Raw genomic sequence first — 25,136 nt, 5'->3', positions numbered from 1 at the left:
CAGCCTGTCAGAAGTGTATGGTTTATGAGAACTATAAGGTTCATGCTATTCTATTCTCCGACTGTCGCTGACTGTCCATTAGGTGCGCGCGTGCTGGAGCACAGCAACGACCGGATTTCAGTGGAACAAAACCCACACAAAAAAAGAAGTGCAGTAGGTCATGGGTCTGGAAGACAAGCAGATGTTCACGAGAAGGTAATCACAGTAGGCTACAGGGGAATTCTCACCATTTGACTTCCCTGAATTCCTTATATATATAAATGTCCACAACGCATGGAGTTTGTTTTCAGCAAGTATTATAGGCTGGAAGGACACCTGCCTTTACTGAAGCAGCTTGTTGAGTGTGGAAAACACAGTGTTTGGGAAGCAGCAGCATTGGGACAGGGCGTCGATATTTTTAAATCGACCTTTGAGGTAAGCGATCTAATTTTATAATTTACTTAAGGGTGCCTGCAGCAGCGAATAGTCCCGTTTAACGTTGGCTAATGTGTAGGCTACGGGATTAACTGTGATAGAAAACTGAAAATACGCATTTTTTAAAAGTTAGGTAGTGATATATGACCACACTCTCATACCGTTGAGTACTTTAATTGAAAACGCTTTTCAAGGACGACCAGGGGTTGTTTTGCATTCCAGTCGCGGCACTCTACTTGTTTTAAACGACTGCAGCCCACACTATCCAGACCTATCTGACTGTTGTAAACGCATGTTATTCCGGTGTGTTTATGACGCGGGAGGTGTATCTTTTTATATAGTAGTTTTCTTTGTAGCTTGTAGCAGTTTGTTGCTGTCTTGGTCATGTCATATAGCTTTAAATTCACATTATAAACAAGTTACAGTGATGCTGAAATATGTTTTTGTCTTTGTCTCGACTCAGTCACTACACTATGAAACGTGTCATTCAGGTGAATAGTCTTACCATATAGATATATCTATTTTACTTTTGCAATTATGTATTTATCTTTTTTTAACGTAAAGTAATTGTATATGTTTATTATTATTATTATTATTATTATTATTATTATTATTATTATTATTATTATTATTATTTGCCAATGACATCTTTTCATTACCTGGCTTGAATCAAGCAGTGATAACTATGTAAACCTCCACTAAAGCTAGAATGTCCAGTGTAATGTGAACGTTATTCAGGTGCAACATGTGAGATGCACAGACAACAGATGCTTAGCTTTATCTGATTTAGAACGTTTTTAGCAAGATAGCAAGATGGTTCATGGGTTAAACATATCTATTTGTTGTGAAACTGTAAAGCTGGCAAAGCTTCAGTGTTTTCATTAAGGATTCCGCTGGATTAGTGACGGTTCTATACGCCCTTTCTGTGGTTGCAGTAAATTTGGCATTGCTTTGAGGGTCAAATTAACCAGGAATATACCATGTTTAACTCTTCCTAATGCAAAACACCACTATTACCAGACATGACAGAATATTAAGATATCATAACTGCTCCCCATAACCAGTAATTTATGTAATTCAATGAGTATTTGCTTTGCAAAAGTTTTACTAGGGTGACAGAAATAATTGGCATAATAGGGGAAACTGGGGATGGTTTAAACAGTGGGTTGTAACACCATCAGTTTGACCAATAAGTGGTCATGTAATCACTATTGTTTAGACCCATATTCCCCTCTGAGCTCACGGGAGAAGTTTGATGACTGTATTTGAAATATTGTGTGTTTTAAGCAAAATATAAAAAAAACTGATTTGGAGGTACACAAGTAATAATTCTCATCACATCTTTTTTTCTTCAACAGTCACAATATTGTAGGTAAAATGGTTTAACTCAATAAACAGTAATAAGGAGTTTCTCTTGTGAAATGTGATGCTTCAAATTCATGCTAGCTTTAAACCCACATGCCAAAATAGGTTTTACAGTAGGTTTCAATCATTCTGATTGAAATTGATTGTTTTTGGCATTTATTGATTTCTCAGCATGGCAAGGCAATGGAAGAGAAAAACAGACTAGTAGGTGTGTCCCAGTAGACACGCTAAAAGCACTCTTGTATGCACATGGATAGTCAGCTGACATATTCACTCACATGTGTGTATGCACACACACAAAGTTACAGTATATTGGTTTGAATCTTTTTTTTTTATAAAACACAAAATGTTTTACGTTTACAGACTGAAAAGTATTTGTTTAATTTGAAAAATATCATTTTGTGACATTATAAAAAAAGCATTTATATTTGGAAAATTGATCTTTTTCCCTAATGTTAATGATGTTCCAAATAGGCCACTTTATATCTTGCATCTCTTTGATTACATTTTTCAGAATGAACTATACCTATGAGCTTGGAAGATACCAGTGTTTTTCATCTACCATTACCCTTCAAAGTTGATTCATCAATGGTTACTGCTTCTGTAACAAATGAATGTATTCATTGAATAATTTATTTTCCATTATGAATGAGGCAACATTAAACTCACGTCTTTGCTGTAACCATACAGGCGTGTCAGGAAATACGATCATTGCCGGGTGTGGCAGCAAGCGGGGTGGGGCAGAGCAAGCACTTCTTTTCTTTGGCCATAGTCAGCTGTCGCCGTTGCCTACAGAGCCTTGAGTTCCTTCAGCACCTTGGAGAGTGAGGGCCGCACTTTCAGCCCCACACAGCTGAGGGTGTGGAGTAAACAGCCCAGGTGTTCTCATTACATTACATTAATGGCATTTTGGCAGATGCTCTTATCCAGAGCGACGTACAGTTGATTAGACTAAGCAGGAGACAGTCCTCCCCTGGGGCAATGCAGGGTTGAGGGCCTTGCTCAAGGGCCCAACAGCTGTGCGGATCTTATTGTGGCTACACCGGGGATCGAACCTCCGACCTTGTGGGTCCCAGTCATGTACCTTAACCACTACGCTACAGCCCGCTGTTTGCCATCACCTTTATGGTTTTTTATAAAAGCACAGCCAGCTGGTGTTCGGGACTGGAGTCTGTGTCAAGTAGTGTTTGTGTTGGCCCTTTGTGTGGGCTACGGATGGCTTGTGTCTTATATTCTGATCTGTAATATCTGATCTGGTCTGATGGAAAATTATAAGCCTGTTGTGCGTTTTTCAATGTGTGGTTTGTGCATGTTTCCATTGGTCCGAAGTTGAGTGGGAAGGTTTTTTCTTTTGCTAAATCCCACGCTCCTGAATTAATTTGTATGTTGACGTGTTTTCGTTGCCAAGGTTTGCTTTCATTATTTCATTCAGTATTTCATTTTTTTTCTCCCAAATTGGATATTCAAATTCTATTTGTAGGCTCTCCTCATTGCCGCAGTGTTATCTATGAATTTAGTACGCAGAGGAAAAATCCACAATCCACTACTGCAATCTTTGGGTACATCCACTGGAACACTGTATTTCCAGAAGAATGAAGAAACTGTACGCTGACACAAAAATGTTTTTCTTTTTTCTTGATTTGCTGAAGGCTGAGTTTATGACCAGGACACAGCTTTCAGGCCCAGGCAACCCAGGAGCGAGTTTGGCGTAATTAAGTATTGCCGTGTTTCCTATTTGTTTTTGCATGGAAGCAGAGTAAATTTGAATGTTAAACACTCAATGCATTTTGATGAGATTTGATTCATAGCACATGTGATTTAGAGGTGGCAGTGTCTAAAGCGGTTAACACCAGTTATCTTCATTAATATGATATACTGTAGAAGCTTAAAGCTCTATTAATAGACTCTGTTAGCAAGTAACATCTTATTTCGCATGGTCGCTGGGTCATCATGTTTCTGCAAAGTCACAGCCACTTGTACGACCCTACATTAGCTTAGCTATTTATGTACCCAGGGGCACATAGTCCTAGTGCTGGTGCAGGAGGGCCATGCAGGTTTGATTTTCACAACAGCTCCCTAGATCTAATTCCTCACAGCAGAAACCTATGAGCGAACTTATAGAGAGGGGATGTACAAAGTAGTATTTCCCGGACCGTTTGACTGAAGTACAAATAAACAAATAATAAATTCAGGCCTGAAATGTTTAGAATATTTAGAAGTTGTTTTTTGTTGAGGTATTCCGTCCCATAAATCACTGAAGTTAAGGGCATTCCAGTTAAGGGCTATTTAATTTAATCAGTCTGATTTATATACAGCATTTACTGGCCCTCACAAACCAGGCAGAGCTGCAACTACGTGCACTTTTACTCTTATGCGACAAAGCTGAATACAGTGCTTGGAATTATAACCATGCATTCTCTGATAAACAGGGAAACCTTTTTGGCTTTGGCATTGATTGAGAGATATTACACTCGAGGTTTAGTCAGTTAAATTCATAGAGGAAGGAAATGAGATGGGTTAAATGAGGAAGGGGTTACACTTGGGCTGATGTAGTTTCCGTTCCCATTTACACATCACTGTCTGCAAAGAGCAGAAACAGTCTTTAAAAAATTGGGTGGTATTGCTTGAGCCATAGCTGGCTACGCAGTTATTCACTCTGCTGGCCTCGAAGGATCTTGAACAGCACGTATGGCTCAGTGATACAAAGAAGATGAGTGTGTATTTAATTTAATGTAAGTTCATTATCATTTTGTGAAAAATGTGTTGCTATGTTTTCCAGGCCTTCAAAAATAATACATTTTATATAGTAATTCACAGCCTACCAAAAATGTAAGATTAAGTAATGCTTCGCCTAACTAAAGTGTCGCACTTGCACTGGACCATATTTAAGAAGTTTGTGTTTATCGAAATGCATAGTTCAAACAAAATGTTGTATTTGGTGACAAATTTGTTCAGCGTGATCTCAACAAATGAGCATTGTTCTTATCTGCTAATGACATCAATGTTTTTTGCAATCTGGCCAGCGATCAACAAAAACAATGCCTGATAGTCATAGCTAAAAAGAAATCATGTGAAAAACACCCTGTGGACAAATTGGCCACTGATCTTAGATCTTTTTTTTGAAGAAATATATATGAATCATGTACAAAAGATGCAAACATTGTGGGTGCACTCAAGTTCAAGTTTTGGCAAGTTCAAGTAGTGCTCCTAAGTGAAACCCCACCTGCAATTTGTAAAATAAGCAGAATATTTAAAATAAATATTTATTGGAATGAGAGACTCATCCTTCCATCTGTGAAGTTTCTCTTGTCCACCAAAAATTTTATAATTTAATAATTTGCCGTCTAACCTAAAGAAAACCTCATTGAGTTACGTATATATACTTTACTGGAGAGTTCTCATTTTCACATGCTGACTTGTTCCAATACTTAACAGATTGTTTAGACTGGCCAGTCTTGGGTCTGTTGAGTAGTAAAAAGGCAGTTCATCAGCTGCTGCAATATCCACATAGACACCCGAGAACTGGTTCACAGGGTCACAAAAGGAGTGGTGTAAATGGTGGTTAGAGCCAGTTGATGCGGATTCTCGGAAATCTCAGGGAGGTATAAATGGGAAAGGTTGGTTAAAATATCCATTACATTTACATTACATTAATAGCATTTGGCAGACGTTCTTATCCAGAGCGACGTACAACAAAGTGCATACCCATAACCAGGGATAAGTGTGCTGAAAGACCCTAGAGGGAAGTACAATTTCAACTGCTACCTGTACAACAATTATTTATTTTTTTAAACAAACAAATAAACAAACAACAAAGCAAAAGTGACCAAACTTAACTAGCCAAACACTGCTTACCTAGCCAATCTAAAAATACCGATACACAAAAAAGTAAATCACAGAAAGACAAGGTTCAAGGGACGGGGAGAGGTGCTGCTTGAAGAGGTGCGTCTTCAGTTTGCACTTGAAGGTGGGAAGAGATTCCACAGTTCGGACTTTAACGGGGAGTTTGTTTCACCACCGTGGAGCCAGAACAGACAGTAGTCGTAAATGGTAACGGGCTGAAACCTGTGTATCAGATGGTGGGAACAAGATGAAGAGTTGGGTGTCGTCTGCATAGCAGTGGTAGGATAGCCCATGTGCAGTGATCACAGGGCCAAGGGAACGAGTGTAAAGAGAAAAAAGAAGCGGGCCTAGGACTAAGCCCAGAGAACTTCTGGTTCACAGGGTCACAAAAGGAGTGGTGTAAATGGTGGTTAGAGCCAGTTGATGTGGATTCTCGGAAATCTCAGGGAGGCATAAATGGGAAAAGTTGATTAAAATATCCCTTCTTCCGAAAAGAGCTGGTTTGACTTCTAAATATAAAGGTCAAAATCTTTGGTGGCTGGCCAACATAAAATTCAAGCAAGTCTTTGAAGTAGCATCTGGAAAGGCTGAGTTGTTACCATTACCAAAGAATCTTGGTGTGACCTTAGACGACCAGCTGAGCTTCCGTGGACACACTGAAGCAGCCACCTGGTCCGGAAGATTCCCTCTGCACAATATCAGAGGAATTCACCCCTTCCTCGCTACACAGCTACCGACAAAAGCGCTTGTTATCTCATCTGGACACCTTCTCTGCCAGCACCTTTTCCATCAGGCCACTGCGAGTGGTCCAGAGTGCTACTGCCCACTTTCAGCCAAGATTCACACGTGCCACACCACTTCTCTGGCTTTTGCTGCCTGCCACATTCAGCCACATTCAGTTCAAACCTCTCACTGGCAGATCTACTGTATACCTACCCATACGTATTTTCATACCGTGATCACAGTGTACACTCTCTCAACCAGACCTCTGTGTTCATAATTCTCAGCTGGTTGTCCCATCACTTCGAGCTCCCTGCAGTCTCTCTTCAAAGCCCTGTTTCATCTCTTTCCTCAGCCCCTGATGGTGGAGTAACCTTCCCCAGTCAGTCAGGAAGGCAGATTCACTGGCTGTCTTCCACAAATGTCTCAGCCTGTTCAAATTACACCTCAGCGTGTTTAAAAAAACCCTTCCCTCCCTTTGTCTCCCTGGCCATCGTCTTACTTATTGATTGTAACTGTATCTCCAACTCGTATGGTGTTTGCTCGCCATGTGAAATGCACTTTGATAAGTTGCTCTGGCTAAAGCACCTGCTAAATGACTTATTTTTAAAACTATGTGAATGTTTTCTATGGATTTATTGATATTACATTACATTACATTACGTGGCATTCAGCAGACGCTCTTATCCAGAGCGACGTACAACGAAGTGCAAATCAAACACAAGTATAGGCGCGAAGAGGACCTGAGATAGAAACTGAGATTTTAATATTGAAAGAAATTGATTCTGCTGTGGAGCATCCTGGGGGGGATCAGGTTATATGGTTAATGGCTGTGGTGGCACATCTTGATAGAAAATAGTGGCTGATGGATACGATTATAGTTTCCTTAGTATTGCCCTCCTAGTACCACAATGTCTGGTAATGGAGAATGCCAAGTAACTTTCTTTGCTGCAGTTTGAAGGCAGTATAGCCATTGGGCTTGCACTCGGGCCACATTGAGTCTCCATACCCTACATGTGTGTGTGGTTGCGTATACTTCCTGTGGTGACTCAGAGCCTAGCTGAGGCTTGTCTTTTCGACACCAACACATATTCAAACTTGTCTGGACAAATGAAACTTGCCGGTGGAAAGTTCCACTTTGTCTTATACACATGTGCAGGTTTCAGTTTTCTTTTTTCTTGAATGATACAGGAGAAGGTGTGTCGTTTTGTGTGGAAGTTTGTGGTTTGGTTTGTTACGGATAGAAAGAGGGGAAACTCTCACATTTCTGCCCATATGGAGAATGATGAAACTCTCAGGGAGTGTGAGATGTGGGTGGTGACCATTATAACAGCAGTAATAAAGCTAATGAACCAAAAGAGCAGGGAGACTAAGGAGTCAGTTAGTCAATGGGTCTGACCTATGGAGAAACAGACAAGCCAGATATATCAGGGGCCAGGAAAAGGTAAATCAATTCTTCCTGTTTGTTTCCTAAGTGCATCCAACAACTGTTTCTTATGTATTAGATAATTATCTGTATTAATATAGGAGGTGGGGTGTTTTTTGCTCCACATTAATCCATATGGTAGTCTCTTGATATTTTCTTTTTGTTATTTTTCTTGTTGTTGATTATCATATATCATATATATATCAGATATTTTTTGAGATCAGTGCTAAATACCAGGGGTGAGTTCAGAAGTGCTGGGAGAAGTCGAGAGATTGTTTGGATTTACTGCACAACTTCAAACTGTGGACTACTGGCAACCACAAAGCCATGAACATTTTGTTGCTAGGTCAGAGGTGTCCAATCTTATCCAGAAAGGGCTGGTCTGTGTGCAGGTTGTTGTTTTAGCACAGGACTAAGACAGCTGATTCTACTCATCAAGGTCTTGATTAAAGACCACGATTAGTTAATTGGTATAATCAGGTGTCTTACTGCTGGGTTAAAACAAAAACCTGCACCCACGCCGGCCATTTTAGGATAAGATTGGACACCTCCGACCTAGCAACACAATGTTCATGGCTTTGTGGTTGCCAGTAGTTCTTATAGTCCACAGCTTGAAGTTGTGCAGTAAATCCAAACGATCTCTCGACTTCTCCCAGCACACAGCGATTCATTGCACAGCACTTACAGTAATTGTTTGGGCTCATACCCAGGTTATGGTCCGACTGCGCCTCCTGGTGGACATGGACAGGATTACAGAGAAGGAGAGGCGCAGGATGTTGTATTTCCGCTTTCAAACGCTGGTGGACCAAGTGCCTTTCTCCAGGCTTTGTGCAGCCAGGAACACTGTGGCTCTCTGCCAGGATTACTTCCTGCCCTGTGCTTTTGGAATCTGGACGGGAAGCAATAGCGTTTCTACACTTCCTGACACGCTTTGGCATTTCCTCACACGTGTTCTTGAGACTTATCGAGTTTCATCTTGTATGCTGCAATATTTGTCCTATACTCGACATGCAACTCCTATAGGATTTATTTTTGAAAACATTCAAGCTTGGCATAGTGAAATTAATGCTGAGCTAGAGACAGACTTAAGTGCAAGAAGCACTTAGAGTAAATGGCCTCACAGTTTAATAATATTTTCCATTTAAAGTTCGAGAGACTTGATTCATATAATGGCCTCTGAATGCTTGCCAAGTACACTTTGTGCCTGCCATCTTAAATTAAGGCTTCAGTCAGGTTGTATTAGCTGTGCCATGTTTTTCTAAAAGTGATGGTTCAGCATTTGGTAGCCTAGGATTGCAAAGTACAAAAATATCTACTCAGCAATGAAACTCACATAGGTCGATTGTTGTTTTTGAATATTTAATACGGACAGGCAAAAGTGGATGTTTCAGCATCTAGGCCTTCAAGTATGACAACAATTCATGGTGAAAATTGCTCTGTATTTTTCAGATTATGATGCTTTAAGGACCCAGATGGCCATGGTGAAAGATCTTTTCATGGTGAACAGCACGTCCAGCCTTCCGTCCTGCACCTACAGCGAGGACTTCAAGCGCTACCTCCTCCCGACCGTGTACAGCGCGGTCTTCATCATCGGACTCCCCCTCAACAGCACCGTCATCCTGCGCATCCTGCGGTCCGGCAAGGCCCTGACCCGCAACACCATCTACATGCTGAACCTGGCCGTGGCCGACTTCCTGTACGTCTGCTCCCTGCCGCTGCTCGTCTACAACTACGCCAGCCACGACTACTGGCCCTTCGGCGAGCTGGCCTGCAAGCTGGTGCGCTTCCAGTTCTACGGCAACCTGCACGGCAGCATCATGTTCCTCACCTGCATCAGCTTCCACCGCTACCTGGGCATCTGCCACCCGCTGGCCACCTGGCACAAGACCGGCGGCCGCAGGTTCGCCTGGAAGGTGTGCGTGGCGGTGTGGGCGGTGGTCTTCAGCCTCTGCGCGCCCACGTTCACCTTCGCCGCCACGGGGACGCAGCGGAACCGCACGGTGTGCTACGACCTGAGCGAGCCCAGCCTCTCGGAGAAGTACTTCCCCTACGGCATGGCGCTCACCTGCCTGGGCTTCCTGCTGCCTTTCCTGGGCATCGTGGCCTGCTACTGCCGCATGGCGTTCGTCCTGTGCCGCGGCGAGGGCGTGGCGGTGGCGGCGCAGAAGAAGAAGGACAAAGCGGCGCGTATGATCGTCATCGTGGTGGCGGTGTTCGCCGTCAGCTTCCTGCCCTTCCACCTGACCAAGACAGTGTACCTCCTGGTGCGCACCCTGCCGAGGGCGCCCTGCGGGGTGCGGAACATGTACTCCGTCATCTACAAGAGCACCCGGCCCTTCGCCAGCATGAACAGCGTGCTGGACCCCATCCTCTTCTACTTCACCCAGTCCAAGTTCCGCAGCAGCACCAGGTCACTGGTGCTCAGGGCCAGCACCTTCCGAGGCAAGGGTGCAAAATTGTGATTGTGTCTCTCTGAAGACTGACTCCCGGTAGAGGTGGGCGAGAGGAACTTGGCTGTTCTTTCCCTTTGAGGGTGTATCTATGTTGGTTGTAATTGTTTTTGTCATACGCTAGGTACCATTAATCACTTTGGAGCTTTAGCTGTTTCCATTCCTGCCTGGTCTAGCTAAGGTTTGTGGGTGGGTTAAGTTGAATGTATTTCTGGATGCATTGAGCAGCTAATGAGTTTTAGTGAAAGCGAGAGAATATTCAATATGTACATTGAACATTGTAGTTTCACATTTTGCTTCAATTGCATATATAGGATATACACTCACCGAGTACTTTATTAGGAACTTTTTTACTTTATTTCACCTACTTATTCATGCGATTATCTAATCAGCCAATTGTGCAGCAGCAGTGTAATGCATACAATCATGTAGATATTGGTCAGGAGCTTCAGTTAATGTTCATATCAACCATCAAAATGGGGAAAATTGATTGTTGGTGGCAGACAGAGTGGTTTGAGTCTCAGAAACTGCTGATCTCCTGGGATTTTCATGCACACTAATCTCTAGAGTTTGCAAAGAATGGTGCAAAAAAAAAAAAAAAAATCCCGTGAGCAGCAGTTCAGCAGACAGAAACGCCTTGTTAATGAGAGACGCCAGAGGAGAATGGACAAATTTGTCAAAGCTGACAGAACGTAACGCAAATAATGACACATTAAAACAGTGGTATGCAGAAGAGCATCTCTGAACACACAACGCATCATAACTCTAAGTGGGTAGGCTACAGCAGTAGAAGTCTAAAAAAAAGTCTAATGGATCCCTAATAAAGTACTTGGTGGGTGTATATTTATTTCGAAGAATAGATATTTGTTTACTTCACCAATTCATATAACATTATTCAGGCAGTTCAGCACCTTTTGGAGCAAATTCATAAATCCATTCTGAGAGCCACAAACTTGAGCAAGGACAGACTCAGCACCTCAGATCTCTGACAATAGTTTCAGTGATGTTCAGTTCTTGAGAAGGACAAGCACTGTAAGACTAAGATTACAATTATGTAATACCAACATAAAATGTAAATATCAATAGAAAATGTTTCATAGAAGGACATAAATCATGACTGTTATTTAATACACACACTTGTCTTGGAAGCTTCATATGAGTACAAAAGGAATGCATGTATTCATTTGTTTACAGTTATTCAAATATCTAGAGAATGAAAGCAACAAATTGTAAATGCTACAAGTCATTTGTTTTATATTTAATTGAAGTGATTTTTAATTTAAAATATGTTTTTATACACTCAGCATTTATTGAAGATGCTTCAGTTGTTTGACTCTCAGAATCAAGGATTTGGGTTTGTTTAGAAAAAGATTCTACAACAGTATCATTCTGTTGTGGTGGGGGGAAGCCATCCATCCATCCATTATCTGAACCCGCTTATCCTGATCAGGGTCACAGGGGGGCTGGAGCCTATCCCAGCATACATTGGGCGAACGGCAGGAATACACCCTCGCCAGTCTATCGCAGGGCACACACACCATTCACTCACACACTCATACCTACGGGCAATTTAGACTCTCCAATCAGCCTAACGTGCATGTCTTGGACTGTGGGAGGAAACCGGAGTACCCGGAGGAAACCCACGCAGACACGGGGAGAACATGCAAACTCCGCACAGAGAGGCCCCGGCCGACGGGGATTCGAACCCAGGACCTCCTTGCTGTGAGGCGGCAGTGCTACCCACTGCACCATCCGTGCCACCAGGGGAAGCCATGTTTTTTTTTTGTCATTCAAAATACTGACCAACAAGTGGCAGGTCTTGTAAACTGTATTGATGTCCTCAAATGCCTGCTATTTAAATAACCTTATACAGCTCACTAAAAAGAAGCTATGCATGCAGTTAGTGCAGCTGAGGTAACACTGTGATTTTTTTGATTGTATAACAAAAGCATGATTTAAATTCAATTATAAATCAGCTGTAAATAATAAATCAAAGCAGTAGAGGATGAATCACATAAAGTTCAGTTTTGCTGGAGAGCCAGCTTATCCTCAAAACACATCTCAATTCATTGAAAAAGGTCTATAATTTAATGAAGTATTTGGTAATGGCATGGTAGAGAGATGGTTGAATGCGTATCTCTATAATGTTCTTATCAATGATGAGTAAGTACACCGTTTTAAAAATAACAAATTTAAAAATGATTTCAAAAACACACAAAAAACAAACAGCTGTGAATTTTATGATTCTATCATTTTTGGGGAGCAAAACACAGTAGCAGGTCAAAGGTTAAATCCTAAATATGGCAGCACTGTTGTTGTAGACTGTGAATTGGTATTTATCTATTTGTAATCATGTGCTTGCACAAATTGCAGGACTATGTCTTATAAATGTATATAGATTATGGGCCTGATTTACTAAGACCTTTAGCACGTGCAAAAACTTAGCGCACGCAAAACCAATAACATGACAAATGAATGTTATGTTATTTGTTTTGCACCAATCATTGATTATTAAGTGTTATTATATTTGCATGTACTAAAAGGTTTTGCCTGTGCTAAAGGCCCTAGCACAGTAAATCAGGCCATATACAGAATGTATAGAATTGGCAGCGGTACATCATTTTAGAATTATATATGAATATTATATATCTTATATATTTTTCATATTGAACATATATTGTGTATATTTTCTACTTACTGTAAGCGGTATAACATTTATTAAAGATGAACTTAGGTGCAGATAGGTGAAAAAGAAAAATGAAAAATGTTCATTAGCTCTAACAACTGCTTTTCTGCCTAAAGTAGGCGACTCTTTATTGATTATAATCCATTTCTTGAAATGAAGTTGTATTATAATCTGAAAAATGCACTTAAACATACACATACACATACATACATAATGGAGATGTACATAACGAGCACTGTTGAGAGGGCATCCTCCGAATTCAAGTTTGTTTTCTCAAACACCTGCTGGGGTTTTTTTTCTTCCTGTGAAATGTTGGGATGTCACGCTCGTGCACACCCCGTGACTGTGTGTGTCTCTGGATCAGCTTACGAACCTAATATAAGGGTTACTGGCTAAAATAATGAAACCATAAATATTTGTGCTTTCTTCCTCACCCCGTGATGATATCAGGTTGAATACCCCGTGTATCAGTCAGTATTATTTTCTTCCAATTGTCGAAATTATCTTTATTTTTTTATTTTGTGATGTTTATATTTTCTTCTATGGTATTATAACATTTGTTTTATTGATACAATAAAATGAGCATCATACGTATTACCGTCTGGTATCTATTTGTTTTTCTTTTAAAGTATTCAATGTTACATTATAAGCCACTGAAAGTAACATATTTATGTGTTAATTATTGTTTGATTAATACAGTGAAAACAGCATCATAGGCTACGTATTATTATATGGTATTGTCTTATGTAGTAGATATGGTCCGTGACCTGTATTCGCTTATTTGCTTTTATTGTAGCCGACTGTAGCCTATTTAAAGTTAAACAGCGATCTGACTGTTATTAATTTACATGTTTATAATAATTAACCGAGATATCACATTATTTTTCTAAAATCCATATTATTATGTTTTAATATCATATATATATATATATATATATATATATGTATATATGTTCATATCGTGCTACAAAATACAGATTTTTACAATAAATGATAAGGGGAGAACTATGAAATGTTTCAGAGAAACAATTATATGTAAAGAGTAGCTGGAACTTCTACAATGTGTCCACTAGGGGGATGCAATACTGCGTTCCACGAGGCAGGGGACAGTGCAATATCCTGAGAACAAAGAGCTACTTAAAACCAGACTGTTAAAACGAAGTTACAAAAGAGTCATTGTTTGCACAAATTGAAAAAAAAAATGAAAAAAAAAGTTAGATCACTCAGAACTATTAAACATTCAATCACTGAATCAACGCAAGTAATATACACACATTGTGACTATTAGAATAAACGCCAAATAGAAACAATAACAGACACACAAATTATCTTCAAAAAAGAATTTATGTCGCTACTCAATCTAAAATGCTAGCCAAAACTATCTGGTCTGCGATATCCGCGTTCTCACATAAAAAAGAGAAATCTTTTTCCCATACCTAAAGGGCGACTAAGACTACCCTAACCATGTTAATCCCGCCCACACTGGAATACAGAATTTGCATGTAAAAACTTAAGTCACGGAAAATTTATTTGAGAATCAAATACACTAATTGGTCAAGATTACAGTATGAGAGAAGGGGTGAATTTGGAAGGTACCATACAGGACTGGAAATGGGAATTCGTTTGGAAAACAGACATTTTTCAAAAGTCGATGGTGAGGCTACAGAGTTGAACAAGCTGAGAGACAAGTTTGGCCAAACTGCATGGGTGAGAATCGAGCGGAATCGACGAGGGGAAAGTGCTGAAAGGTCAGAATGCAATGTTTTCTCGCTTGGATTAGCCTTTAATTCATCTGTTTTTGTGTAAACAATTTTGCCTCCGTCTTTATTTATTTTCACGCAATTCCTGCCAGCAAGTAACCTACTGGTAAATGGGGGGCTAAGGCAGCTTCTTGCATTACCACGGAAGAAAAACTGCCACTTTATCAATGAAATAAAAGGTAGAGAAACAAAAGAGGGGCATGCACAATGGCAGAGAGGGAGACGGAGAAGAAGGCAGCAGTGTACAGAAGCGTTTCTTTCAAAAAGCTCGAAAGCTGGAGTGCAAATAAAACTCAGTCTGGAACCGAGGATCAACAGCACGAATCAAAAGATTTGGAGAGGAGCGCCCTTCCCCCTCCAGCAACAGAAGCAGCAGAGAAAGCGCAGCTCTCGGCTGCGCGGTATGTTCGTGCTTCAAGAAAAGTTTCCAAAATTTCGGCAGCCAGACTGTCGACCGCAGAGCTAAAGAAAGGCACTCGCTCTGTCTCTCCCTCTATACGCCAGCTCTCAGAGAAGTTTCGTACTAACTCGGGGCGGGCGCACGCTTCGACTTCTGTCAATAGCGGGGTCTTGAAAAGTATTACTCAGGCAAGAAGTAAATTTAGAGATGAGGGGCTACCGTCACAGAGGCTGCTACTGGAAGACAGCGGTTATTTGCCTGCTCACGATAAGGATTTATTAGAGTCTTCCACAGATAAAACTGAGGACCAAAGTTTCTCAGTCTGTGGGTCCGTTTCAGACTCTGACACGGAGAAAAGTGAAGGACTCATAACCCGCGTAACTGCGGGTTCAGCTGCCACCAGTGCAGGTAAGAGACATTTTTCGCAAATCACTTCAGCTCATTCCGATTGCAATAAGGTTGTAACGGCCGATGATGAGGCTTTTGTTCCGGGGATTCCTGTTTGCAAGTCTCAGCGTGGCTATGCTACTGCCCATGGAGACTCTATTCATGTTGACTTAACAAACTGGCCGAGTGTCACTAAAATAAGAGAATTATTCGGCGACGGTAATAAAAAACAGGACAGATCAACTTCTGACGCTAACGACTTAAAATCTGCAAGTCATCAAGTTGCGAGAGTGAAAGAGACCGCTCGCACAGATAGAGGGGAAGGACACTCGCCCCTGCAGCCAGGAACTTGGCAAGATGTCAACAGTGCTGACCATGATATCAATGTGTTCTCTGTGGAGAGACAAGGGGCTATTCTGAGTAGCAACGAGAGTAGATACCAGGATATGGACATTGCTTTTAGCACTGAACAGTCAGATGAAACTGTATTAAGTGACAGCAGCAGGGAGCAGCTGCGCCATGCTTGCAGAGCACAGAGCCCCAGCAGCAGAGAGAGTGTTGAAAAGTGGACAGTGAAGTTAAACAGTGACCCCAAGCCCCCTCCCCCCGCACCCCCACCCCGCAGCAGCTCCATTGCTCTACCTCTCAGGACACACTCCTTTGCCTCTGGTCGGCAGCAGCAAAAACGAGAAGCAAGACAGCCATCAGATAGTTTACATTCCTGGCATAGCTCTTCCAGACCGCAGGCTGCCCCCTCTGCAGCACCAGCCAGTGCGAGACTCAGCTCCGGTGAGGAGGAGGACAGCACAGGAAGGCGCAGCAGGGGAGCCAGGAGCAGCCTCCCTTTAGTCCGTGGAGGCGCCTCTTTTTCTAGAAACAACAAGAATGGGTCCTGGGCCAAGCCGCCAGGGAGGTCGTCAGGCAGTGAAGAGGACAGCCCGGTGCCACTAGCCCACAGCCGCGAGAACGTGAGGCGCAGGTCCCTCAGGAAGAAAAAGAAGAGCAGCGCTGTTGTGGGGGTGAGCAGAGATGAAAGTGGGGATTCAGATGACAGCGACACCACACCTGTGATGGAGCAATTTGAGCGGCACCAACAGACCGGTGATGTGGAGCAGCCAGGCTGCAGACCAGAGGGCCCCAGATCCAGACCCTATTTCGGGGGCCAGCCCTGGGAGCGCGGTTATCCTCAGGGCTCCTTGGGACCGGATGGTTACAGGCGACATTACAGAGGGGCATCAGATGGTGTCATCGTCCCTTCTGGCTCCACCCCTGTCCCTGTGGTGTCCAGGGTGTCGAAGGTCAACATATCCTCATTCATTTCCAGCCCCTGTGGGTCGAGGAACAGCAGCAGGTACTCCAGCACAGAGACACTGAAGGAGGAGGACCAGCCGTCTCCTGCTAGCAGCTTGGCCGCTGCCGCCTCCTCTGTGATGAGTAAAACCTACCACGGCAACGCCACCATGTACCGCTCGCCCAGCTTTGGCCACGGAGACAACTTTTCCAGAGCCCCGGTCCGTGTCCGCCCAAGGCTGCCGTTTAACACTGGGTCCACCGAGGGATCAGGGCTTGACAGCAGGGTGTATCGCCGTTCCCTCAGCACCGAAAAGGACAAACACGGGATGTCCATGTCTAACCCAGACATCACATCAGAAACACTCACACTTCTCAGCTTCCTCAAAACAGACCTGTCCGAGCTCAGGGTTAGAAAGAAGGGGGGCACAGGGACAGATCAAAACGAAGACAGCTGCAGCTTGAACTCTGGTTACCATAGCGTACCAGGCACTTCCTCTGTGTACAGGATGGGATCCAGGTCCCAGGGCTACCCCCATGGGCGGCCATCGCTCAAGGACCTTACTGCCACTCTGAGACGTGCCAAGTCATTCACCTGCTCTGAAAAGCCACAGGGGCGGCGACACTCCTCCGGCAGTGGGGCAAAAAGGAGCTCCTCTGAGCTCCGCCTGGACCAGGCCAGGGATGGGGAGGTTCTGGTGCCTGAGAGAGAGGTGGAGAGCGATGACTGTCAGAGAGGCTATAGTTATGAGGAGCTGATGCCCACTCCCCTACAGGACCGGTATGTGCAGGAGGCCCAGCAGGTCATCAGGGACATCTGCCAGATGAGTGCACAGGACGACTCATTTGACATGGAATACGAAAAAGACAAAGGATGCAGAACAAAAGAGGATGAGAAAGCAGCAGGGGAGGAGGAAGAGGAAGAAGTACAAAATGAGAATAGGAGCAGTGGGCTGTCGCAGGAACTGATTGATGTTCCTTTTTCGGGTGAGGGGAGAGAAAGTGAAAAGTGTTTGAGGGAAGGTGAATGGGATGAAAATGTGTCTTATGATAAATCGGTGGACGAACTGTCTGGACATGAGTCCAGTTTGACAGATGAAGGAATAGTTACAGAACCAGAGAGCGGGTCATGTGGGGGGTCGTCAAACAAAGACATTTTAGGTCAAACGCTGACGGTGTGGAAGCAGTCTGGTCTGTATGAGGAGGAGGGGTTGGGTGCGGATCCAAAGAAAGGTTCTGTCCCGCCGGTCCTGGCTGTGAAGACTGAGTATGAGGGCGTTGCAATTGTGGGGGAGTCTGGTATTGGTAGTAAAAATATGAGCCAGGGGCCACTTGAAGCCCCCTCCACACCTAGTGCTATTCGACGACGGAGGAAGTTCTCCTCTACGGGAAACAATGGCTCGGACTCCAGCAACGGTAGTAATTGCGAATCTAACGGGGAGACATATCGCTCCCTCAGCGACCCGATGCCGCACTGTCGGCGCTCAATCACTGAGGATGCCAAGAGCTACTCTGTGGACAGCAACCTCCTGGGTTCCCTCTCCCTGAGCTCCAAGAGTGGCATCCCAGAGCCATCAGCTGCTGAGCTGTCTGAGTGCACGGGCAGCGCTGCCAGTGACCTGTCAGTGTGCAGCGATGGACTGAAGGACTACAGCACCGTCATCCAGAGCATTGTGCGGGAGCCCGGCACCATGGACAAACTCATCGACGAGAAGGCCAATGGCAAAGCTGTGAAGAAGAAGTCTTTCAGTGACCCCAGCCGGCGGGGGGAGTCATTGGATGGGCCCGGGTTCAAAGGCCCGAGCGAGCCTATTAGCGAGCTGGAGCAGCCCATCCCTCCCTCCAGCAGTGAGCCTATCCTGTCAGAGCAAAGGGATGAACTGGGGGAGCTGGAGGAGCGGCGTCGGCCTGGTGGGAAGCCCCGGTCGCAGTCGGAGCGTGCTCTCCCCTCACACCTGGAGCAGGAGGTGACGGAGGGGGCGCCGTGCTTCCCCTTTGACCCCAAGCTTGCGGAGGTCCTATCGCCTCGCGCAAGCCGCCGCAGCTCCAAGAAGCGCAGCAACCGGGCGACGCACCAGCAGCTGTCCGACCCGGAGCTGCAGGTGGAGCAGCCTGCAGAGATGCAGCAGCAGCCCCCACAGCACCTGCTCAGGCCCCGGCCCCGGCCCAAGCACGTGCGCCACGCCAGTGAGCCTGCCACCTTCCTACCCATCATGCCACCAGAGGGGCACCTGTCCCAGCGGCAGTCGGTGCCCGTCGGTGCCCAAGAGCCCTCACTCCCCGCTGGGCACAAGCCCTACCAGGCTGACCAGGCCCCCTCCCTAGAGGATGTCACCAAGCAGTACATACTGGCCCTGAATACCACCGATGCACCTGCTGCCATTGCCCCTGAGCCCCCCAGGTCTACCCCTGCCACCCCAACCACAGGGGAGCCCAGACTCCCAAGGAAGATCAATGAGGACCTGGTGCCTGCACCAACCAAGACCAAGCCTGTAGTGGTGAGTGAGACTACAGTTCTGTGTGTGTGTGTGTGTGTGTGTGTGTGTGTGTGTGCAACAGAAAGAACTACTTGGGAGTGGTTTGAATAGAACCAGGCATTTATGTCAGTTTGAGGTTTCTTTTTTAAGCAATGTGAATTCTGAAAACTGCTGGTGAAAATTCATGTATATGTAGTATGTCAGCTTTACCATTTGCTGTACAGTCAAAATTAGATTTTTATGAAACGTGGGAGAAACATGAGCTGTCTTAAATAAATAAACAAAACCAGGGCAAGATGTTTTTCAGCTTCATCTATGAATTCACAGGAATGCAGTTTTGGATTCCTGAGACCAGAATTTATTATTGAGATGTTTTGTTTTTGTCTTAAAGTTCACATGGTGGCAGGCTAGAGAACAAACTGTTTTTAGGGGTTCTCAGAAAATCAGCACTGCAATTTACACAGCAGTTGTTAGTCATTCAAGTCATATTTTGCTGTCTGTCTGTCCGTCTGTCTGTCTCCCTCTATTTCTGATGGTCTGTTTCTCGGATTTGTGCAAGCGAGAACAAGCAGGAAAATGTGTTCTGATACAGATGATAGACATTATGGTTGAATTTGCACAGTGGCATAATGTGTATGTCGTTTTGTGACACTATGAGGTTGTGCTTCCCAAAAGGGCTGCAGGCATAACGGCTGTTTTTGTGTGCAGCTGCATACATGGCTGGTTAGTCCTACTCACACACAGGCATGCACTAGCACAGACATGCATGCTCTCTTACAAACGCACACACATGTACACATAGACACAAATGCCTCTTCTGTTTGCAGTGTTGCCACAAATAAGGGCCTTTAACATCATGGCTGCTGCCATACTTGTGCCACATGTGTTCTGTTAACCCGTCTGAACTCCTCTTCTCTGGGTGGAGACATAACAACCTTTTCATTGTTTTGATTTATTTCCCCAAAAGAATAAATGGGGGAGCTGCCATTCCAAAACTCTTTCTGTGCCACTGTCCTGATGTGACCCTCATTAGAACTTGTGGAATGGGGGTGGGGTGGGGTGCACTAGGGTCACATGGTCCTCTGCACCCATTGGAAGGAGAAAATCCCCAGGAATGAAGTTCCCTCTTTTCAGTCCGGGGCTAGAAACAAAAGACTCCACATATGGGATTGTCAGGACTGCACTGCAGGAACGTTATAATGGCGCGGTGGTGACAGAGTGCTCAGGATTCATTTTTATGTCTGTGTGTGTGTGTGTGTGTGTGTGTGTGTGAGTGTGTGACTGTGTGTGTGTGTGTGTGTGTGTGTGTGTGTGTGTGTGTGAGTGTGAGTGTGTGAGTGTGTGACTGTTACTGTGTGTGTGTGTGTGAGTGTGTGAGTGTGTGAGTGTGTGAGTGTGTGTGTGAGTGTGTGAGTGTGTGAGTGTGTGAGTGTGTGAGTGTGTGAGTGTGTGTGAGTGTGAGTGTGAGTGTGAGTGTGAGTGTGAGTGTGAGTGTGAGTGTGAGAGAGAGAGAGAGTTTGCACAGTACTGAGGCATTACATTGACATTGGCGGCCGATTCTGTGGTAACTGCAGATAAGGATTGATGTGTACATAATGTGACTTACTTCTGTCAACAGAGTAAGAAAAACAGGTTGTTAATGGCATAATTCATTTTTTATCAATTGATATCACTTTTGCACTGACCTTTTTGTTAAATTAGAGTTTAGATGCTCAAAATAATTGTTGGTTATTACTGTTTGTGAGAATATTTATTATCTATAAATGTAGAAGTTGCTTGAATGGAGAGCGATTGGGATATAGTAGATGGCTTTAGATTAGACAGGCGTCATTTGTGAGTTAGGCCTGCTGTGGAGCCAGTCCAGTGATCCAAGGGGAACTGGATTGTAAGCTGAAATATTTTGGTCTTTTTTCATACATTTGAGCTGCTCAGCCATGACACCATTGTGTTTCACACTTGAGGCACGGCATCAAAGAAAAGTGTGAGAAACTCCCTATACTCTCACATTTTCTCTCGCTCTCGCTGCCTCTGACTCTTTCCGAAACAAAGTCAACTGCTCCTCTTGATACCTTTCTAATGTTGCGCTATCCTATTTCATTCCGTTTTGAGTGGTACCGTTTTTCCCACTGGCATGTGTGTATGTGTTAGGGGTTACGAGTAGCTGAAAGGCGTGAGGTGACGGGCCGTGTCACAAACGGCTTGCGTACGATACCCGGCATCCTGGCCGCAGCACGGATGCTTTGACAGGTCGCCGAATATTGAGACTATCCAGACAGGAAGTGGGCGTGCAGTGACAGGAAGTTGTTGTGGTTACAGTGCGCCTGATAATATCCAGCAACAGCATCCAATGTTTTCACGTCCGCACAAAATCAAAGTGCCAGATCCACACCGTGTGCCGTGCCATTTCTTTATTAGGCTGCTAATGCATTCCAGACTGCTCTGGCATCCCTTGTATATTTCTTTAAAAATGCTTTTCTGTTCCATGTGTTATTTCATTGTGGGGGGGGGGGGGGTGTATGTGTGTACAATAAACGTCTTCAAATCCCGCTCCAAATGTCCTTCCCGGTTTTTCTCTTTTCTGTTGAGAAGGTGCAGTGACGTTATCTGAAATATCAGGAGATCACATCCTTGTTCATCTACTCACATCCACTTAAGCAGCTGTAGACTGAGCTGACTAGAGGCTGCTAGACTTTCGGATCCTGGTCCAACCTGCCTGCTGTGATTGATCATGAATGAACGTGGACAGAAGCCCCCCCACCCCGCCCCCAGTTCTTCATGTAAAAGCCAACCTTGATCTAATTTAAGGGTGTGACGTGAGGACCTGGTGATACCTTAATCGCACCGCTCTAAAAATAGCGCTTTGAGGGCTTTATACTTGCACACTGAAAGGGGAAATCACAGGCACGTGGTTAGGTCCAATTCTAAATAAGATTTTAATTGTGCCTCATTATATAAATCTCTGTTCATTTTATTTTACACACTTAAATGAATTCCAGATGAAGTACCACTAGGATTGAGCATTCCACACTACCTCTTTCGTGAAGTAGAGGCCAGGCTTGGACAAAAGTTATTTACATGAGGCTGAATTTAATTATCCTGGGTTGTGAAAATGTGAAGGGATGAGTGTTTAGTTAGTTTGCCATATAGGGAAGACGGGATTCAGGAAAGTGGGGCTGTTAGCCCTGTTCTAGCTTGCCCTGGCCCTTGTACCATCATGAAGGACAATTTGTCTATGGGAATTTCCAGTCCTGGCTAGTAAGGGGCCATTAGGTTGCTGTGTGTAGGGCTTAGATGTGATGTAGGCCTCGAGGCTACAGGTTTGTGCTCTTGGTGAATATCTACTTGCAGATTAACTCTTGGTATGTATGTGTGTATGCAAATGCTTCTGTCTGTTCTTGTCTGTATGTATTTTTTGGTCAGTCTTGACTGTAGGTGTGAATTGGAGTTGTGTATCTGTGAATAAACAGAGTAATGGAGAGAAGTGTTGACATGAATAGGCAGGAGAGAGAATATGAGACCCAGTGTGAGGACTCTCAGGGTAGTCCTTTACAATAGCCCTGCAAGTGGGGATTTATCTGATCTAGCTCTCAGTGAGGTGAGAAGACTAGGGCTGACTCATTCCCAGTGTGGTTACAGTAGGTGGGGTTTGTCCAGACACTGATGTCATTCCTGAATATGGAACGTGCCAGGATTATTTTCCCTCGAAAAAGCTCCTTCCCATCCCTTTTGAGCTTTTCACCTTTCCATCCGAGGACTGTCAGGCCCCATGCTTTTGCCAGTTTTATCAAGTTTGCCCCTGTGTGTTTTTATGGGGTGTTAAATCTCAAGCAATTTTGAAGAATGTTCTGGAGGCTGTGCAGTATTTTCCAGCCTGTCCTCATATGGTGGGCATAGTATGTCGGCACATTCCCATTTCTTTGTAGCCGAGATAGCAGAAAAATAGGGCCTATATTTAAACCTATATTTTGCCAATGGTGATTATTTGTCTTTTGACTTCCAGGAAGAGGTAGATTTTTTTGGCAGTGGAGGCTTTATGGGATCAGGGTAAGGGGAGTGGTGGTAGAACGGTAAGAAGAAGGGCAGCTTACTTTGAAGTCATAATTTCATATGATTCCAAGTAAACTGAACTCAAGTCAGCCAGCCCTAGAGGGGTGAAGCTGAGAGACCGCAAAAAAAGAGAGGGAGCATTTCCTTTTGTGGACAGACGGCGCTTGGCGTCAATTGCCCAGTGACGTTTTCACTGTTGTAGCAGCGTGGTAATGTGGAGTAAGTCATTATGTTACATGCCTTTCGTCATGCCGTGCCTTCTCCCTTTCTCCCCCCCTCCCCTCCTCGTTGCAGACAGCTCTTAACGGGAAGCATAGCAGGGAGGTGAAGTCATCTCCTGCAGGCTCAATGAAAGGAGATTGAGCCTAGAGATCAGGTACACTATAGGTGGGGAGGTGGGGGCTTCAGTTTCTGCTGTTTTCACATAACTGGGCTGAAGGAATGTGGCCTACCTTCTCTTCCCTCGTTGCATAATGGCCCAGTACTCTGCTGTTCCAGGGGCGGGGGTGGGATGGGAGATTGGACGATGCGTGCGATGAGTGTGCTTCCTTTTTTAGTCCACTCCTGAGGGAAAAGTTCCTTTTTAAAACAGTATATGTGTATGAATTCCCTCTTATTCTCCTCTGGGTCACAGGACAGTTCTGGCGGTGACAGGTTGAAACGCAAAGCAAAGCGTGTTATCTCCTTGTGTAGTTTCTGGTTAACATTAGCTGTCTTGTTTCCCCCCCCCCTTCCTCTCTCCTCCTCTTAAGAACCTGACTCTGTTCTGTCTTGTTTTTTGAACGGAGGAATGATACGGCAGAAGGCACTGGTTTGTAGCAGTGTCGTTTGGCTTGCCCTCGTCCCTGTCCGGCTTGGTCCTGCATCTTTGTGCTTGCCAGCTCTCTGAGGAGGGCGAGAGGGTTGTGCTTGCGTGCGGTCCTCCCCTGTGGTCGTCCCGTGCTCTCTGATGCCCGAGTGCGTCTCTCTGATGCCCGAGTGTGTCTCTCCATCCTCTCCTCTCTCCTATCTCTCTGCTGCCTCACAGGTAAGCCTGCTGTAATGTTGTAGGGTAGCTTAGCCGGAAAATTGAGGGACAGTGTGTAGGGCCTATGAGCATGGACAACTGGTGTGGCTGTGAACCAGCTTGGCAGATCATGGTCGAGACTGAACTCCTGCTTGTGTCCACCAGCCTGTGTGTGCATGCCTTCAGCAGGGCCCCGAAGCAACGAGTGCCTGTATGTTTGTGACTCGGTATGTCTCTCTGACAAAGTAGAATAGTCATTATTTTTTACTTTAATGATAAAGGATAACAGCTTTGCTTTTATTAGTTGTTCTTTTAGCTATAAATGCTTCATGCAAGCTGTTTCTGTCTTAACTGTGTGCAGAAGTGATCATTCACTGTCAGTAGGCCAGGCTGTTGGCACTTGGAGCTGTTGTGTATTTTCTCTGTACGGTTTTCTTTTTTCCGCTGTGCTTATCCTTTCTTCCTTTCTGACAGATTTTTCCTTAACTGGTATTGGAATGTGTGCTTGTCAGTGAGCAGAAATAACAGGAGAATTCAGGAGGAAATATAACAGGAACTCACATCTCAGAGTTGGCTTGTGTAAATTTGTCACATTTTTCAGATTGATGTGACAGTCGCGCATTCATCCCTTTATTACCTCCTGCTAATTAACTTGCAAAGTCCTTCACCTTTTTTCATATTAGCAGTGAATTTCTGCACATTCTGCATGTGAGCCAAAAAGAAACAAACTGGGACATGGAGCCATTTGGGTGGAGGAATCAGAGAAGCTTAGATTTATCTGCTCTGGGTTTTTAGGAGCAGGACCCAGAGCTAACTTCCCCTTTCAGTCCTCTCATCAGAGAAAGTGCTTATTATGAAAATGTTG

General features: G+C 44.3%; 2 protein-coding genes across 7 annotated transcripts in view; both read left to right on the top strand.

Moving 5' to 3' along the window:
- Window positions 1-13,498, top strand: LOC133108697 (P2Y purinoceptor 3). 6 transcript variants are annotated; one of them, XM_061218372.1, is made up of 2 exons: window positions 1-195; window positions 9,218-13,498. In XM_061218372.1, exon 2 carries the CDS (start codon window positions 9,241-9,243, stop codon window positions 10,228-10,230), a length of 990 nt encoding a protein of 329 aa, XP_061074356.1. In that variant the 5' UTR covers window positions 1-195; window positions 9,218-9,240; the 3' UTR covers window positions 10,231-13,498. The 6 variants fall into 6 exon arrangements, with proteins under 6 accessions (XP_061074356.1, XP_061074354.1, XP_061074353.1 ...); XM_061218370.1 differs by lacking the exon at window positions 1-195 and adding an exon at window positions 204-414; XM_061218369.1 differs by lacking the exon at window positions 1-195 and adding an exon at window positions 204-414 and having other exon boundaries at window positions 8,479-13,498.
- Window positions 13,499-14,871: 1,373 nt separating this feature from the next.
- LOC133107479 (rho guanine nucleotide exchange factor 17-like) overlaps window positions 14,872-25,136 on the top strand; it is a 79,364-nt gene continuing 69,099 nt past the window's right edge. The window contains exons 1-2 of the mRNA XM_061216467.1: window positions 14,872-15,065; window positions 16,077-19,239. Coding sequence (XP_061072451.1) covers window positions 14,872-15,065; window positions 16,077-19,239 — 3,357 coding nt within the window. The remainder of the gene's footprint in view (window positions 15,066-16,076; window positions 19,240-25,136) is intronic.

Source organism: Conger conger, chromosome 13, assembly GCF_963514075.1.
Source record: "Conger conger chromosome 13, fConCon1.1, whole genome shotgun sequence".
Classification (NCBI taxonomy): Eukaryota; Metazoa; Chordata; class Actinopteri; order Anguilliformes; family Congridae; genus Conger; species Conger conger.
This window is presented reverse-complemented; position numbering and strand designations above follow the sequence as displayed.